Source organism: Heteronotia binoei, chromosome 21 (genome assembly GCF_032191835.1).
Source record: "Heteronotia binoei isolate CCM8104 ecotype False Entrance Well chromosome 21, APGP_CSIRO_Hbin_v1, whole genome shotgun sequence".
NCBI classification, from domain to species: domain Eukaryota; kingdom Metazoa; phylum Chordata; class Lepidosauria; order Squamata; family Gekkonidae; genus Heteronotia; species Heteronotia binoei.
Window position 1 is genome coordinate 71,073,771 of NC_083243.1, and position 18,521 is coordinate 71,092,291.

Consider the following 18,521-nt stretch of genomic DNA (forward strand, 5'->3'; position numbering starts at 1 on the left):
GAGCTTTAAATGAATGAAACTTATGGCAGTCTTTGGAAATGACCAACTCCAGGGGATCTCAGCTTCCCTTTGTGAAAGTTTCTGTTTTCAAAGCACATCAGTTTTAGTGGGAATGTTACATCAGTCCCATATGCTCTTTCTGACAAAGAGCTAAGTTTCTCCCCTGAATCTGAGACAGCTACTGAAGAGGTTCCCTTGCTGCTAACAAAATGAATTTCAATATGTTGCCAGTGAACAATCAGTATGTTTCCAAAAGTTAATGGAACTTAACTCCATCAATTATTAATCTGCTTTATTTTCCTCCTTTTATACCATCACCCAGTTTTGGCATATGCTACTGATATCACTTTGTGGGTTCTGAAGCTGAAAGGGAATCACCAAACCAACATGCCAGTTTTCTTTGAAAGTCATGCTGCATTTCTCCCTGCCCCTCCCTTCCTCATAAACTCTTTTTCTCACTCTCTCCTTGACCTAGCAGTAGGAAGCCTTTGTCCGAGGTGTTCATCTGGAACAACTTTTCCACACTTGTTTTCATGTTCTGTTAGATTACAGGGCAGCAGGCCTACCTTTGAAGCTCCTTTCTCTTTTGTTTCTTTGCAGTGCACTCCAGTAATTAACTTTGTCCTTCTTTTATTTGTTCCAGTCAATCGCAGTCCACTCTGCTGAGCATCTTCTCCCAGGAGTACCAGGTTAGAAGTTTTCTCCTTTGTGAGGGTTGACAGGTGCCTAATTGAATGATGAATGTCCCTTTATTTCTTTGTAATTGAACTGCCAGCTTTCTGATTGGTTTGGAGGATGTTCCCCTTTCCACATCAAGCACCGCCTGAGTCTCAGTGGATGGCTGCCAAGCCTACCCATCCATCTGTCTAATAACATCTAGCCTTTGCTTATTTGGTGGACCTGTAATAAATTATGCTAAACCATTATTATTCTGACAATAATAATTTCCCTGTGTTGCGTGGTTCCATGTGCTAAATGTTTGCTGACTTGCACTGTCAGTGCTGCTTTCCATGGCTGACAGAGATGATGATAAATGACCATTGCCGGAGTGGCAGAAGGCAAGAGAGGCAGAAAATGGAGTCATTTATCATGAGATGACAGGTGTCAGTCAAGTGGCAAGTCTCAATGGAATTACTTTTTGTAGTTTTCAAATAAGTTGTTTTTAAGCAATGTTCTTCCTGGTTAAAAATGCCAATTGAATTGTAAAACCAGAGTGCAGGGGACTTGGATGGAATTGATTTGAGGGGAAATTAATATAAAGGTTGAGAGAAAGTACAAGTTTTTCTCTGCCCTCTGCAACCCTTAGCAAACTTATTTAGATTCAATTACTATGACCTTAGTGCCGTTTACATATATGGTGTGTTGCAGTACAGTCAGAAGATGTTTCATTCCATACTTTAATGAAAAATAATTTTTTGATGGAATTTGAGGGCTTTCTCAGGTACTCATAATTTTGTGTTGGATTTCTCTTTGATGTATTTTAAACTTTTGTTGTTTTTCAGAAACAAATCAGAAGAACACATGCCAAACATCATACTCCAGAGGCCACTGATGCTTATTATCAAAGGTATGATTTATCTACTTCACTATCTAGTGGAATGCTGATTTTAATCCAGACTATCTCATTTTCTGCATCTCACGTCCTAATGATGCGTATCTCCAAAGAGTTACCATTTCTATGCACACTGCAGTCCTTCTGAAACCAACATATTTAAGTTTTCTTATTTTCTATATTGAATTATGGCCTCAATCCGTGGCAGTATTCCACATTTTTTTTTAAAAAGGAGATGTTAGGAACCGCATGGTATATGAGGCTATTACTGGTGAAATTTCTATATTAACCACATTGAGTGAACCTTAATTGCAGGAAACGTATTTATTATTTTAGACAGTGTGTTATATGAGAACATCTATACATAGGGGCTTTACAACTTTATTTGTACATTTTGGTCTGTGCTTGTTTTAGAAACAACATCAAAAAAACCCTTTTAAAGGAGGCATAAACCTTTAATATGTCATTTCATAAAACTTACATGATTTTGTGCACCTGGAGTTAATACATTGTAATTGAAATTTGTTATAGGTTATCTGTAGCTATATTGACCTAGACATCCCAGCAACATAATTGGGGCATATTGATATCTGGTATAGAGTGCAATTAAAACTTTACTGTACAGATTGACATCTACAACAGCCTGCATGGCAAATGAGATTATACATGTGATTATAGGTGGCTGATTTTTGTGACATAACAATATTCTAAGAAAGTAAACCACAGAATTTTAATAATATGAGGCAAGCTGATTGTATGAAATGTACATGTATCTGTTATGTAACACATATACAACAAGAGATAAAATCCACCCACCAACTTATAAAACCAACCATCCAATATGTTCAGCTTACTGAAGTGGCTACTGTGGCCTTAACTTTATGGTGATAACAGATAGCAAAAATATTTCACAGAAGAACTGAACAGAGTTAGTCAGCAGGGCATTATTCTCTTGGAGCAGCATTAGCAGTGAAAAAAGATGTTCCTGCCTCCTAAATCATATAATACAATATAAAATAATCATTCATTTGTATTGCTTCATTCTATATATTTATTAATATAGAATAATGGTTCCCAAACTTTTTCAGGTTTCTGTTGGAATGAACCACACAACACGCGTGTTGAGGAGAAAATGCTCCTGCCTTGCCTCTCTGAGCAAGGGTTTATTTATCTCTGCATCAGTTGCGCCAGAAATAAACCAGCTTACAGCATCGAACAGACAAAGCACTCACCGGAAGACATACCATGTGGCCATGTCTACCTAGTCTACAGAAACTAATACCAGCTTAGCAGTTGTCAAGAATACATGTGTCAGCAAAAGGAAGCGTGAATACGAGTGTAAGATGTCTGCGCCCTTTTAGCCTTTCAGACACAATGTGGACGACTCAGGCTGATATGCCAAATGCGTGATCCACCCACATTTCTGTCTTCAGGTTTGTGGGGTCGGTGGGCTCAAGCGCGTGAGCCCCACAGGCTTCCATCCCCTTGATTCCATAAACTAATCACCAGTGCCCCCTACTTAAGCCTACAAAAAGCATTATTCAGAATAGCAGCTTGCACAACTCACTAAGGGAGATAATAACCAGGCTTTTTTTTCAGCTCTGCTGCACCTGAGCTTGCCAGGGCTCTGGCTGGCACTCTGGGAAAGGCATGGGGAGGCATTCAAAGATGCCTCCCTGAAGGCTCCAGACTTCCCCACCCTGTGTGCTGCAGAAGGTGCGGGAAGGTATTTAAAGATGCTTTCCCAAAGGTTCCAGACTCCAGCTTTCTCAAAGGCTCCTCACCCTGCCTGCTGTAGTGGGCATGCTTAAGAAGGCGCAGGCCTGCTGAGGAAGGCTGGAGCCATCGGGGAGGCATTTAAAGTTGCCTCTCCATGCCTTCTCCAGTGCGCCTTCTGCAGCAGGCATGCTGGGGAAGGTTAAAGGCATCTTTAAATGTTTCCCTATGGCTTCCCCAGCTCCCTCTAAATGGGGTGTGTATGGCAGGCTGCCATAATTGTAGGGAAGGCAAATGTAAACTTTAAATCCTCCCTCTCCATCATGCTGCAGAGGTGGCATACTCCCTTCATTAATTTACTTTCCCTTCAATGATACAGAATTGATGGTCACAATGGGCTACCCTTGTGTTTTTCATATTTTCACATTCCACACACTTGGTTTCCCTATTATTTGGCTTTCCCTTCAATGATTTAGAGGGGGCTGGGGAAGCCGTTGGGGAGGCATTTAAAGATGCCTCCCTGGTGGCTTCAGCCTTCCCCAGCAGGCATGCTGAGGACGGCAATGGGTGTGGCATAATATGCAAATCAGCTTCTGCAAATGAACTCCTGATCATAACAATAAAATTCAAAACAATAATAATTGCACATTTTAATTCCAAATAAAACTTTGTCTTCAAAAAAACTCTTTACAGCAGTGTTGAAGGTTGTGAAAGTGTCTCACATAGTTGCCAACGAACTTCAGTATGAAGCAGTGGATATTCAAAAGCTTCATCATTCTCAATCATTGAGAATATAACTGTTAATATACACTGCAATAAAGTCAGTGTATAATGACTTGTGCAAGCTATCATTGAGGTTCTTTTCCAATCAGATGTTAGCAATGAATGACACAGTGAATAGCAAAAGACATTCGGTGTTGTTTTTTCCCCCAAGTAAGTCATACATCCACAGTAGTAACCAGTCAATGATGGTGTTCCATCAGTTGCACAAGCAAATATGTTAGTAAGTGCAGTTTTCTTGCCTTTGAAAAACTGCTCAACAACAGGAAATATTGACTCTCCTTAGGTTTCTGTTCCCATTCTGTCCACATTCCCAGTTATTTCCAATTTTGTTTATGGCTTTGTTGACTTCAGATGCCATTATGGTGCTGCATCTTTTCTTTTCCGCTGAGCGCTGACTCCACTATACATGTAGGATTCAATGCAAGGTGGTCATGCCCATTATATATTTGGGGTTACTGTACTGGATTTAAGATAAGTGTGTCGCATAGCCAAGCACCTGCACTTGCATGCACACAGGCACACACTCGTACTCTACAGAATTTACAGGCTGAAGTCCTTCTACTACATTGGATTATGAGACCTTTGTCATTTGTGATCCAATTGAACTAGGAAAATTGGGAATTCACTGGCTTGGGATGGTGGTTTGGTCTGGTCTGTGAAGTTTACAACATTATAGTTTTCTGTATGAATTATCTTCCACATTTACATGTGGAACCAATGCACCCATCCCTTATTCATTCTGCAGCACTGAGAACTCTAAACAGTGCTGCTCACAGTAGGACACCCACATACCAGAGTTTTTCACACTTCACAAGTTGGTGGTTTACATTATATGCACTGTGACTAGACTGATAGCATTAATTTTTCTTTGTTGCCTTAATCCTGATTGAGATTGCAAGCACTGTGATTTAGAGTATAATTCTAAACAGTTACACCTCTCTAAGCCCATTGAATTTCAAGTGAGAAACACACCCAATGACACAGACAAGGAGAAACTAGTAGTAAGCTATGCTTGCATATAGAAATCCGTGAGAAGTAGGTGCAGATGTAAAATTTGATCATTGTAAACAGAAACCTGTTATCCCTGACAGCTTTATTACAGTGTTGCCTGTGGTATTATATTGGGGAAATTAGCACAAAGGCAGAGTTTAGCAAGAGGTGGGGTGTATACAGGATCTGGCTACCAATGTTTACAGAGATAGTTCCCAAGAGAACCCTTATTTGGAGTCAAGAATCAGGCCGATTATAAAAGAAAATAAGTTTTAATATATAAAAATAGTAAATTTAAAATATACACATATTAGAAAACATACACACAAAAGATTGGAATAAAAAAAGAGTAGTAGGTAGAATAGGATAGGGGTAGGGTAGTGGGTGATACTATACCGACCTTAGAGAGTAGAGAAGCCTACGTTTGGAAGTAGGAGGGACGTAGACCTGACCCGCATGTTGACATATGACCTGATATGGATCAGGGGTGTTGCTTTTCTCTGAGTGCCCAAGTGAGACACAAACTGGGCATATGCTAAACTAGGTGCAAAAAGGTAAAGGTAGGCCCCCATGCAAGCACCAAGACCTTACCGACCCATGGGGTGACATCACATCATGATGTTTTCTTGGCAGACTTTTTACGGGGTGGTTTGCCATTGCCTTCCCCAGTCAGCTAAACGTTACCCCGAGTGAGCTGGGTGTTCATTTTACCAACTTCGGAAGGATGGAAGGCTGAGTCAACCTTAAGTGAGCTACCTGAATCCGGCTTCCCCTGTACCCAAAAATCTATCTTGAGGGTATGATAACAGGACGGAGCTAATATGACAATGGTATAATGGGATTTGAGATGTTTGCACAAAAGAAGTGCCTGGCGTTTCCCAAATATCAAACAAAAGGACAGGATATTTCTTAATAGGTGTGTAGATGGAGCTAAATAGTGATAATTTAATAACACTGGAAAGCTAAATTGATGGCCTGGAGTAAAGGAAGATATGCAGATGTATGATAAACACTAGAGAAATCACTCCAGGTATGAAGTGATTATCTGGAATGAGGACATGCTGTAGAATTCATGGCATGACAGGAAGGAAGACAGGAACCGTATTATCAAACATAATCTATTCATGCTAATGTAGGCTAGAAGCATGATCTTGCTAGACAACAGGCAACATCTTAGCCATTGCTGTTGAGACCTTGGGGACATTGTACAGAAATTGCCCAGCTGCTGTTCCATGGAGATGGAGAGAGACTGGGGTGGGGGGGAGAGTGCTTGGAGGAGTCTGGCAGCAGTGTTAGCCCTGTTACTATATATCTCTCTGGCAGGCTCAATGTTGTCTCCTAGTCTCCTGGCAAGGCATCTCTCATGTCAGTCCTAGCTTTTCTGGGGTGCAGTACCTTGGTGGTTTCAGAGGCTTCCTGAGATGTTTGGGGTGTCTCTACTCACATGGAAAGACCACCCCCATTGCAGGGCTGTCACCATAGTCCCAAATCATGGTGTGCAAACCCACTTCACAATGCGTAACAAAGGCAAAGTAAAACAAACCACAGTTAACTGATATATCTGCGGGCTTGCATTGTTATTTAGTTTGAAAATTTATATGCCATCTCTACAGAGATCTGCTTGAGGCAGCTCACAGATAAAAACAATACCATAAAATCATTATTACATAAAAGCCAGGGACAGGATATCCCACCCCCCATAATGTTAGAGCAGAAGCAAACCATATAGCTACTGAAAAATATAAAACACCTTAACCAAAAGCCTGAATTAAAAAAGAAGAACATAAGAAAAACCATGCTGGATCAGACCACTGGTCCATCTAGTCCAGCGTTCTATCTCACACAGTGGGTTAGCCAGTTCCTCTGGAGAATCAATATCAGGGCATAGAGGTCAAGGCCTTTCCACACTATTGCACCAGTATTCATAAGTTTATTGCCTCTGAATGTGGATGTTCCCTTTGGTCAAATGGCAGGTAGGTTTGTCCTCTATAAATGAAAATGTTTTGGCCTGGCATCTAAAATATTGTAGAGTACTTGTCAGGCAGAAGGAATTCCAATGTCAGTGTCTTACCACTGAAAAACCTTGTCTCTAGTTGCCACCTGCCTCATCTCTGCAGGTAGAGGGAGAAAGAGTGCACTGTCTGAGGTAGCTCTTAACTGGCAGGCTGGGCAGTATGGGAGGACGTGATTCCGTCCTAGACCAAAGCTGTATAGGATGCTAAGGTAAGAACGAGCATTTTAAATCCATAATAGTCTATCATATTTTGGATTAGTTGAAATTTCTGGAAAGTTTTCAAAAGTATAATGAACTGGCAGATTTTCTGATCATTTCGAATAGTTTGGTACTTGTTAATAGAAATATACCATCTGGTATTCAGGATTCATTAAATCAGGGTGTCAAACATATAGCCTATGGGCCAGATATGGCCAGTGAGCAACTGGCTCTTTCCTGCTTCCTTATTCAGAGCTGGTGCTGCTGCTGCTGCATTGCTGCTCATTTTTGCCCAGCTCCATCTACTGCTTCCTGCTTCCTTCCAAGCCAAGTCTCCCTTCCCTTCATTCACTGAGGGTTCTTTCTTTGGAAGGCAGGAAGGGGGAGGCAGAGTGAGAGAGAGCCCCACCCAGGAGAGAGGGTGCGAACTCTGAGTCCCATGGCTCCTTAAGACCAGCAATGTTTTATTTCAGGCATAAGCTTTCCTACACTGTGAGTGGGTAGGTAGGTAGGTAGATGGAGTCTTTTGACAAACACAGTGCACTGCTTTTTCTTTGAGGCTTAATATCTCTGTCTCTTTCTCACCCACCCACCCATATGTATGTGTGTTAAAAGGAAGGGGCACATTGGGATAAGGGGAAAGGAGAATTAAAAGGAAATTATTTTGGCTTATTCTGAAAAGGTTTTTTTAATAATAGATTTTCTCTTTGCCTATCTGGGATTTTCTTTCAAAAAGACCCTAGCTAGGAAATAGAACACTTGGATTGGCTTCCATTGTTAAATAATCCAATTCATTTAGATTCCATTGTTAAATAATGGAAGTAGATGGCTAAGTATTTAAAAATACATTTATGGTTCTATATGTTCCAGTTCAACACGTCTTCCTCTCCCCCACTCCCACCTTACTGGCTGCTTTTCTTCATTCCCTTTTGCTTTTGTCGCTAGCACTTTTGCTCTGTCTGAAATCAATGCACTTTCACTTGGACACATCCCCCTTCTCCAGTTTAAACAGATGGAGAAAAAAGAAAAAGAAAAAGAAACCTAACAATAACATCTTTCAAGCTTTATTAAGTGAAAAGGAACAAGAGTCCAGTAGCACCTAACAAAATTTGTGGCAGGGCATGACCTTTTTTGAGTCACTGCTTACTTCTGCAGACACAGCTGGATTGTGTATCTTGGAGAGTGGAGTGATTGTAGATGTCAAATGATGATAGCAGGCATTGGTTATGAGACAGGAAATCTAGGTCTCAGTTCATCCCAGGAGGATGCATTGAACTTCATTATCAGTTACAATTCAGCCATTTCTCTAATCTCATTTTGAAATTAGTTTGTAAGAGAGCTGCTACTCTTTGGTCAGCAATATCCTGGAAGGGTAAATGTTCCTCCACTGGTTTTTTAATGTTGTTGTTTCAAATGTCAGATTTAGGCATTTATTCTTTGCATCCTCCTGGACTGAATTGAAACCTAGGGTTTCTGTTTCATTACCAGTGCTCTATGCCTACTATCCCTCTACATATTGCACCTAATCCAAACAAGCCTGCTGTTGTCATTCACCAGCTATTGCCATTCAGCATCTGAAATCAACTTTATAAAATGTATATCTCCGGCACCTCATATTATGTTTTATGGTACTCGTAGCCCAGCCCGACAAAGTGACATTTATGTTAGATCCAAGCCTTGTAACAAATAAGTTCGACACCTCGGCATTAAATAGTCTTTCCCGTGATCTTAATGTATTGGATGTATTCCTTTTATTGATGCCTCAATAAGGAAAATGTAAGAGCATTGTGATTTATTATACAGAAATTAAGAGGTTAATTGGCTTAAATAACTAGTAATCTTTGGGTTAATACTAGTAATCATTATCTATTTGTTTGCTTTATTTTGTTAATTTATGTGAAACACACATATTCACACAACTAAATAACCACAATTCTTATCCAAGAGGGCTTAGTTTGTTCTGTTTTCATCTGTGGAGGGCTCTAGCTTTGTTTTTAGCATCTACTGTAATTTCATAACTCTAATAACAAAAAAGTTGACTACAAGTGGACTCTATGTGGATGATTCCAAGGGCAGAAGGATTTCCATCCATGGAGCACAACTTTCTCACCTGATGCTTTCTACTGCAGTCTAAAGTGCCCCCTCCAATACTGTTCCTGGGAGACAACCTCTGGAATAATATTTTAGGGAGCATTTAGAGTTGCATCTGGAGGGGAGAGATGGATAAAAACACACCGCATCTTCCAGCCACATAATACTCTACTGGATTCAAGCCATAGACTTTGGAGAACAGGATGCGTATTTCAATGAACAGCTGCATGAAGCCCATATGTGAATCATCTTGCTAGATTTGGCCATTGTTTTCTGATCAAACTAAAAAAATTCACTCTGAACTTTTCAGAACTCCTATCAAGTTGTATTTAAAAAATATTACATCCACGCTGTTATTCTGTCAGTACGTATTAAAGTTTCTATTCAAGTAAGATATTTTGTTGGTGATTATTTGTACCGGACAAATCTAAGACAATGGAAGAGACAACTGTAAGAATCTTTAAAACCACAACAACTTTCATAAGAATAGTCAAGGGAAATGTATTCACTTTCAGATACCACCACAGTCCATACTTCTTCCTCCCAGGAGCACATTTTTATTTTATTTATTATACTTTTTTTTAAGAAATCTTGAGGAACATCCAGGGCATCTGGTGTTCATATGATTAGAATATATGAAACAAAACAACTAATGAAAATCTAATAGTGCCTTTGATCATTCTTTACATTTTATTAATTTTCATTTAGACTCTACTTTTCTCTCCAATGGAGACCCAAAACTGCTTACAACATGGTTGTCCCCCTCCTCCACATTATCCTCACAGTGATCCTGTGAGGTAGGTTACACTGAAAGAGAGTGCCTGGCCCATTATCACTGACCAAGGTACTGTGGCAGTATGGGGATTCAAAGGTGGTTTTCCAGGTCCTAGTGCTTCACTCTAATCACTGTATGTGGTTACCCTGTCCATTAACTTTTTTTGTTTTTTAAAAAGGCTAACATATCTAATGGTAAAGGTAGTCCCCTGTGCAAGTACCAGTCATTTCCGACTCTGGGGTGATGTTATATCATGACGTTTTCATGGCAGACTTTTTACGGGATGGTTTGTCATTGCCTTCCCCAATCATCTACACTTTCCCCCCAGCAAGCTGGTTACTCATTATACCGACCTCCTAATATATCTAACTTGTCGCAATTGAAGTCACAAAGTCGTACAACATTGGCATGGTACAATATTCTTCTAATGAAGTTCCAAAGCCATTGCATGATTTTATATATATAAAATAATGTATGGACTAGCATCTGTATCTGCTATCAATGACACTTTTTAGATGTGCACACATTCCTTGAAAACAATATGATCAACACTTCAAAAGGGCTTTTCTGCAAGGGTACTATATAAAATACTTTTACAAACTTGGTTGGATAAATTATTAGGGATTGTGGTCTATACTGCTGTGTATTGTAAGTGGGATCCTATTTATGTAATTTCTGTACCATTTACTGAGGAATGTTAATACTTAAGCTATGCTTCATTTCTTTCTGGTGGTTCCAAACTTCTAAAAGCCTAATGCATTGGTTATTGAATGTTCTATTTTGTTTTACTGGCTCACTATATATTATCTACCTTGAGTCTCTGTGAGAAAAGCAGAATATAAACAATGCAAATAAATAAATAAGTATTTGACCTGATCTCCTTTTATGAGAACTGAAAAATAAGTCATGGTAACTGACTGTATACTGAATTCTGACAGAAGAACATAGTTTTCTAGATGTGACATTTGCAGTAGTTATTTCATTGCAAGACATATTGATAAATACAGGTAGATGTAACATGAGAGGACAACATTGGCTATTGTTCACACTTCAGCTTAGTCAATCCAATACAAATATTATAAACGTCCAGAAATTGAGACACTGGTAAACGTTTGTTGTAGTTGTTCAGTCACACAGTCGTGTCCAACTCTTTGTGACCCCATGGACCAAGTCACGCCAGGCCCTCCTGTCTTCCACCATCCTCCGAAGTCTGCTCAAATTTGTGTTAGTTACATCAGTAATGCTGTCCAGCCATCTCATCTTTTGCCATCCCCTTTTCATTTTGGCTTCTGTCTTTCCCAGCATCAGGATCTTCTCTAGTGAGTTCTCATTTGGTGACCAAAGTATTTCAGCTTCAACATCTGACCTTCCAGGAAACAGTCAGGGTTGATTTCCCTCAGGACTGACTGATTTGATCTTGCAGTCCAAGGGACTCTCAAGATTCTTCTCCAGCACCACAGCTCGAAAGCATCTATTCTTCTGTGCTCAGTCTAACTAAATGTTTACAGTCGGTTAAATGTATATTTTTGAATTTGAAACGGAATGTTTGGATGTTATTTTTTTGTTTACTTCATTTATATATCTACTTCGTTTATGGCCCAGTGTTCTCTGCTCTTTCCATTTATTCTTATAACATCCCTGTGAGGTAGGTTAGGCTGAGAGTATATTACTGGCCCAGGGTCACCCAGGAAGTTTTCATTGCAGAGTGGGGTTTTGAACTTGGTACTTGTGGATCCTACTGTGACACTCTAACCACTGCATCACGTATGATGGGATGGTAAATCACAATAATGGCCTTTTTTTATAAAGTGGTAAAATCTTACAGATATAAACATCAATTTTGCAGAAGCAAGTGGCAACCTGACTTGATATGAGAAGGCCTTGTAGTGTGCAAGTATAAATATGTGGCCTTTTGGCATACAAGGATAGATAAGTTTGTTTGGAATTTTTTTTACTGAGTTCTGCATTTGTTTATTGCAGTATTTACTCAACACCCCCCCCCCCCCCAATTTGGGGAGCCTTACAATGCAAGCCATACAAACAATTTAATGTACAAAAATACAATAGAAACATAAAACAGGAGTTGGGGGAGGAAGGGGAAAACCTGCTTCTAAATGCAAAGCTATTTTCTATCTAGGCACGCATAGAAAGAACAGTTTCCTGCATAGAAAGAACAGTTTCCTTCTTAGAAAGAACAGTTATCATAGAGTTTCTTCCCAAGTGATAGAGCATCATTTGGATATGTGCCTGGTGTGATAATATCACTTCCGGGTGATGTAATGCCAGGCACATCACAGCATACCAGAGCTTTCTAGCCATCCACGCCTTCCCAAATCAAATGAACCTCTGATTTGAACCACAAAATGAAATGAATCAATTTTTCCAGTTTGTGCCCATCCCTAGTCTCAAGTAAGTAAATAAAAATAGCCTATCTAAACCTTTGAGGCCAGATCAAAGGGGTTGCTGCTGGTGTTTTTCAGTAGCTATTAACCATACCATATTAATTATAATAAACTCTTTGTTATAATTATAATAATACTCAACCATTTTTGGCAGTATTTGATTGGATAACTGAAGAAACCTTTTTCTTCACCAGCCAAGTGCCTAACAGTGGGTCTGTTACAGATCAGAAACAGACCAGTCGCTACTATTCTGGCTGGTTTGAGAACCCACTGGGAACTTGAATGAGGTTTGGCTGTACCTAGAATTATCCAGTATCAGGTGCCATGTATCAGGTAGCACATATAGACCCCAGGGAACATTATCCAAAGAATAATAATAAGTCAAGTTCTTCAGGATCTGGGAAAGTTCCCAGAAAGATTTCCCTTCAAAGCCAGCAAGGATCTGACCTCATTAGAGTACCTAAATAGTAGAGTAGACCTGTAGAGCAATTAAGCACCACACTTTAGTTGAGAGTTAAGGTAGAACCCTGGCTTGGATCTTTGCGTTCCATCATTGATGACTGGCCTCCACATGTACTTGTGGTCTTACAGTCAAGTAAGCTGCCCTGTTGGTTGGAATAGCATTAATACTCATTGGAGTAATCCAAACCTTGGCCATGGGTACAGAGTGGTGACTTGCAGAGTATTAGCATTTGGATGGATTTTTAATCTGGCTTTAGTATACAAGATTTCCAAGGAAGGAGCTCCTTCTGCTGAGACTTGAAATTTTGAGTCATGTATGTTTGAATGCTGCACAATACTCATCAACAGACTGCAGACAAACCAGAATGCTGTAATAATGTAGGGGCGTGTCTAGTAGTCCAGAGGTAATTATCTTTCTCTCCCTACTACTGCGATTATAGCACCATCAAACATTGTTATCTGAAACCTTTGTCCAGAATCAGACCAAAGAAAATTTATTACCTTTCTGTATAATCTTATAATCCCTACCTTTTAGTCTTCAGAACCACGAACCATCAATTCATTTTTTCCCTTTTCACACAAGAACTCCATAAAAGTTTTCCATGTATGCATAAAATTAAGTAAAGCCTTATCTTTTATCAGAGAGGTAAGTTTGCCCATCCTTGCAAATTCCATCATCTGGACTAAGGTTGTAATAAGCAGGGCTTTTTTGTAGCAGGAACTCCTTTGCATGTTACGCCACACACCCCTGATGCAGCCAATCCTCCTGCAGCTTACAGTAGGCCCTGTACTAAGAGCCCTGTAAAGTCTTGGAGGATTGGCTACATCGGGGTGTATGGCCTAATATGCAAAGGAGTTCCTGTTACAAAAAAAAAAAAGCTCTGGTAATAAGTAAATGTATGGGTTCTAGTAATGGAGAAAGTCTGATATTAATTCCTTCTTTTACAACTGTAGTTATTTCTTTTTGTGAGTAAGGTTTTTTTGGTCTTGTTTTTTTATTATTTGTACGAAATTCTAATAAAAATACTTTATCATAAAACCTTAGCTCTTGAAAATAGTTGTCTTGTTCTCTTACGTGCTGTACAGCCTAACTTGAAATACACTTGCCTTCTTTAAATTTAATAATTATGTGGTGAGTTGTTAGAGTTTAGAGACAGAGCTTAGTGATTAGGAATTGTTTCTAAAATACGTATATTTTAAATCAGTGTACATACTCAGACAGTTCTTTCTTGTATTTTCCCCAGTGAGTAGAGCGAGGAAATGTGTGTGCGTGTATGTGTGTGTGTGTGTGTGAGAGAGAGTTCTCTGCTGGCCTTTTATTTGAATCTGATTTTTGTCATCTTTAGGTACCTGAATGGAGTGAGCAAAAATGCAGCTTCTCCTGTATTGTTGGAACTGGCTAATGAGGTAATAATTATTTCAAATATATCTCTGGAATGTACATAAGGAAAATATCTACAGTGCCCTCACTAAAAATGTAATTAAAAATGTGGTCTCAAAGCACGCTGTTATGTTTTAAATTGTTCTGTTGTCTCCAAGTACTTATCATAATTTGAGGAACCCCATTTATTAGTTAATCAGTTAATACAATTAATCTTTTACCTTCCAGGCAAATATGTAGAGAGCTTCTTGAATTTTTTTATTTTATTAGAAGGTTCTTTTTCCTTTTCTCTCCCACACCCTTTGTTTTTTGAGAAACATAGGAAGACAAGTGCTTTTAAAAATACTGACTTACTATAATTCATATGGGCATCAGAATAATTAAGAAATTTAATTTTCTTATTAGTTTTGTTTTATTAAATATATCTGCAATATAAAATTTACAGTAAAGATTAAAACAATTTCCTTCTAATCTTCCTTTCAGTAGGTAGATGATAGCAAAAGCAAAACAGTTTAATGCCAGTTTAATTAGTTGTGCACATCAAAGGTTGCAGAATGAAGTAATATGATGCTTTTTGTTATTTCCGAGAGTTGAGCTATAACTTTGTTATAGTTAGCTATTCTTAAGTGTAGAAGGATAAGTTCCTGTTTTTGGTGGGTAATGGATTTTTGGGTTGGCAAATGTGAGTTTAGTGTTTCGCTTAGCAAGTGCAGTAGTCATGTCCTCATCTTGTCCAGTCAACCTGAGTTTCGCTGGGCCTGGAGTGGTACACAGGTAGACCACAGTGGAAACTGTTCTAGATTATATCTATCATTATAGAAAGAGGTGGCTTCCATAAGGAATTCGGTTGCAGTGGGCATAAAAAGGTTGTTATCCTGACAGGGAAGTATCTGGATCTAAAACATATTTTAATCTCAAATACAGTTGATGTTACCATGTTTTATTTGTTTTGGAAACACTTATATAACCCTTAGAAGGATATGATAAAATGCATGTCTGTCTGTCATTCTTGATTTGCTTTTAAATGCTAAATGTTGTAGTAAAGACAGAAAATGAGAGTTTGAATTAAGAAATAATGTGCTTGGAGTATAGCAGGTGCCACAGCAGCAGGTCTTACATGTTACATTACCAAGGAAGTATGGCTTTTCTTTATGTTTCTGTTTGATGTACATTGCTATAGTCAGCCTATGAGCAGTTAGCTATCAGTTACGAGATAATTTTAATATCCTAAGAAGTATCTACACAGTGTAATAACTGAGTTAACATTCAAAAATGATAGTTTTGTATTAGTGGCAAAGGATGAGTTTCTGACACAAGGTTTTGAGGATACACCATTCGCTTTATTTTAAACAAAGACACTGTTATAGAATGAATTCTTGGTACATAACATGTATACTAGAGATTGTAACAGGAGAAAATCTTAAGGGTGCCCCCAAAATTGCAGTGGTTTTGCATATGCTTTTGGTTTCATTTTTTGTCTTTTTCATCCATGCAGTTCCTGTTTGCTTTTATATAACGCTCATAATTTATGATGCTGAACCATGCCTTTATCCACACTATACTTATGCATTCTAACAGTTCATATGCTTTGTTTTAAATCCAAGGATTAAAAAAAATTAGAGGTGCAGGAAAAGTTATTTTAAATAACTTATTTATTACTAGCTGTACAACTAGCAGGTATGAAAGGTAGTGTTTTTTGTGACTGCTTCTGTTGCATTAGGGAAATGTGGCAATAACAAGCACAAGATTACTGCTTTCATACAATCAAGCTGCCATTTTTATATGGTAGTTAATATTTAAATCGCATACTCTTGCATCTGCTGACAATTGGTGTAATGGTAATACTTTATGAGTCAATATATATTTAATCAGTGGAAACGGTAAAAATTGATGAGAAATATATAACACAGATGCATTACAGTGTATAGCATCGCTCTTAAATAAGAATATGTCCTTATTGTTTTTAATTTTTTTTAAGTCTATGAAGTTACTTTAAATTTTATAAATGATGGCAAACATTTCCATGTTGTATATGTGGAATATAATTATTTTTAAAACCCTGAAATTCTGATGTTGGTTAGAAATAACAAAATTAGTTACTATGTTCTCACCAGACAAATATTTTCAAGTGGGATTTAAAGCACTATGAATTTTACTTACATGCTAAATTCTGACATGAAGCATGATGGCCCTATTTCAGAGAAAGATGGGTGTGTGATTAATATGAAAATTAGGGAGATGCAAGTACCTGAACTAATAAGGTAGTCCTTATTCAGGCTGGACTACCTTCAGTAATTTCACCATTTTTCATGTGTCAGCTCTGATGTGGGTTACTGGAAATAAGCTGCTCTGTAAAAAAGCATTTTCTACCTCGGGAATTTAAGGGCATCCAAGTACATATATATTTGGGGAAATATATGTACAAGTGAGGACAGTTTTTTGTCTAGTGGCTAAATAAAATGAACTTTTATACAAATCCCCATGAAGAAATATAAAGCAAAAATAATTGTTTGTAATGCAAGTGAAATTTACTTATCTCAAATTCTTTTAAATAAATGCAATGTATTAATCATGATGATCTTTAAAAGGGATCTTACCTTCTCTGAGCCCTTTACAATAGATATTTTCTGTGGGTGAAATGTACCTACATAAGTTTAAGTGGAATTCAGCTGTCCCTTTGGAGGATTGGAGGATACAGGTTTATATCATCTAGACTGAAATTCAGAGTATAAAGTTTAGTCATATTTACCAAAGTTCAGGATATTTACTATCCCATTCTAATTCCCTTTGTATTTTTTAAATTATGCCATGTGTGGAAATAATCCCTTCATGTAAATCTTGCTCATTTCATAATTTTACATCACTTTATTGGGCCTGATTATTGTCAGTAAATGAAAATACTATTTCCCATAAACATTCATGTTAGTTGGTTTTGTTTGGTTACACAGTAAGTACATTTAGTCCTGCTCTTTAGATACAGAACAGTTCAAAGAATAAAAGCTACTTAGAGCTTAATTCATTTGTCTTGGCAGTATTGCCATTCGGGTTCCCAGTAGATTGTGAGCAAATATTACATATGGTGGTTGGCCTTTGCATTTTACTCTGTCCACTCATTCATTACAATGATTATAATGTAAAGAAGTTGACACTCCTCTTTATCTTTTCTGTAAGGTGGATTTTGCTCCATCATTGATGGCTCGAATTGTGTTGGAAAGATTTCTACAAGAGCAAGATGGATTAATTCGTAAGTAATTTATTATATATGTAATTTATAAACCTTCATAAATATAAGCATAATCTACACATTACTACAGGTAAGCTAAGAGGAAGCACCTTTTTCATTAATAATACTGTTGTTTGTTTTCACATCTGATATTTAAATCACATCTTTATATGAAAGAAAATCCTGCATTTTCCATTGGGTAAATTCTGCATTTTTCTTCCCAATTGGGATCCACATTAGCAGAATTCATAGGAAACCTGACAAGGGAGAAGGATGGGCACAAATACAGCTATGGGAGTCTTGCACGAAAATGTCCATGGTTAAGACAATGAACAGTTCTGAATTCCTTCTAGAGAATTATATTTCGTTTCTAAAAGATGACCAATTCTCTTGCCTGAAATGGACATAAAATATTATATGCATGATCCCACCAATGTTCAATACTTTTAAACTGCACTGATGTCAAGTCTGGTTGATTGGGAGAAAAGAGACAGATAAACATTTTGAAAAAAAGAGTAAATATGAAAGAGGTAAACATGTGTTTAACTCTGTTCCTTTAAAACCAATAGGATTTTAAAATGTTTGGCTGGCTTGTGACTTAAATAATTACAGCAGAAACAATCCTTGAAAAGAAATCTATGTCTCTTTAAAATTCTGTGGCCTCAGAGTAATGTAGCTGCTAAATGCAAAAGTGAATTTAACTGAGCTTGATATTGGGAGGAAAAAATGAAAAGAATAGAGCTGCAGGAGGAGGTTCAAGCCTAAATTAATTTGCCACTGAAAAAATACATTTTGTTATTTTCTCTGTGTCAACTGCATGATTAAAACCGGCTGTTAAGTGAGCTCTGGGGATGTGCTCGTAAAAGATTTATGAGTAATATTCAATGTGATATTCAAAGTGAGTCATGAATATCAGGGTAATTGCTCTCAGTGT

The 18,521-nt window shown here is 38.0% G+C and overlaps 1 protein-coding gene across 1 annotated transcript in view; it reads left to right on the top strand.

Moving 5' to 3' along the window:
• Window positions 1-18,521, top strand: part of CDIN1 (CDAN1 interacting nuclease 1) — a 311,962-nt gene that overhangs the window by 82,850 nt on the left and 210,591 nt on the right. The window contains exons 2-5 of the mRNA XM_060262588.1: window positions 644-689; window positions 1,503-1,567; window positions 14,330-14,390; window positions 17,536-17,608. Coding sequence (XP_060118571.1) covers window positions 644-689; window positions 1,503-1,567; window positions 14,330-14,390; window positions 17,536-17,608 — 245 coding nt within the window. The remainder of the gene's footprint in view (window positions 1-643; window positions 690-1,502; window positions 1,568-14,329; window positions 14,391-17,535; window positions 17,609-18,521) is intronic.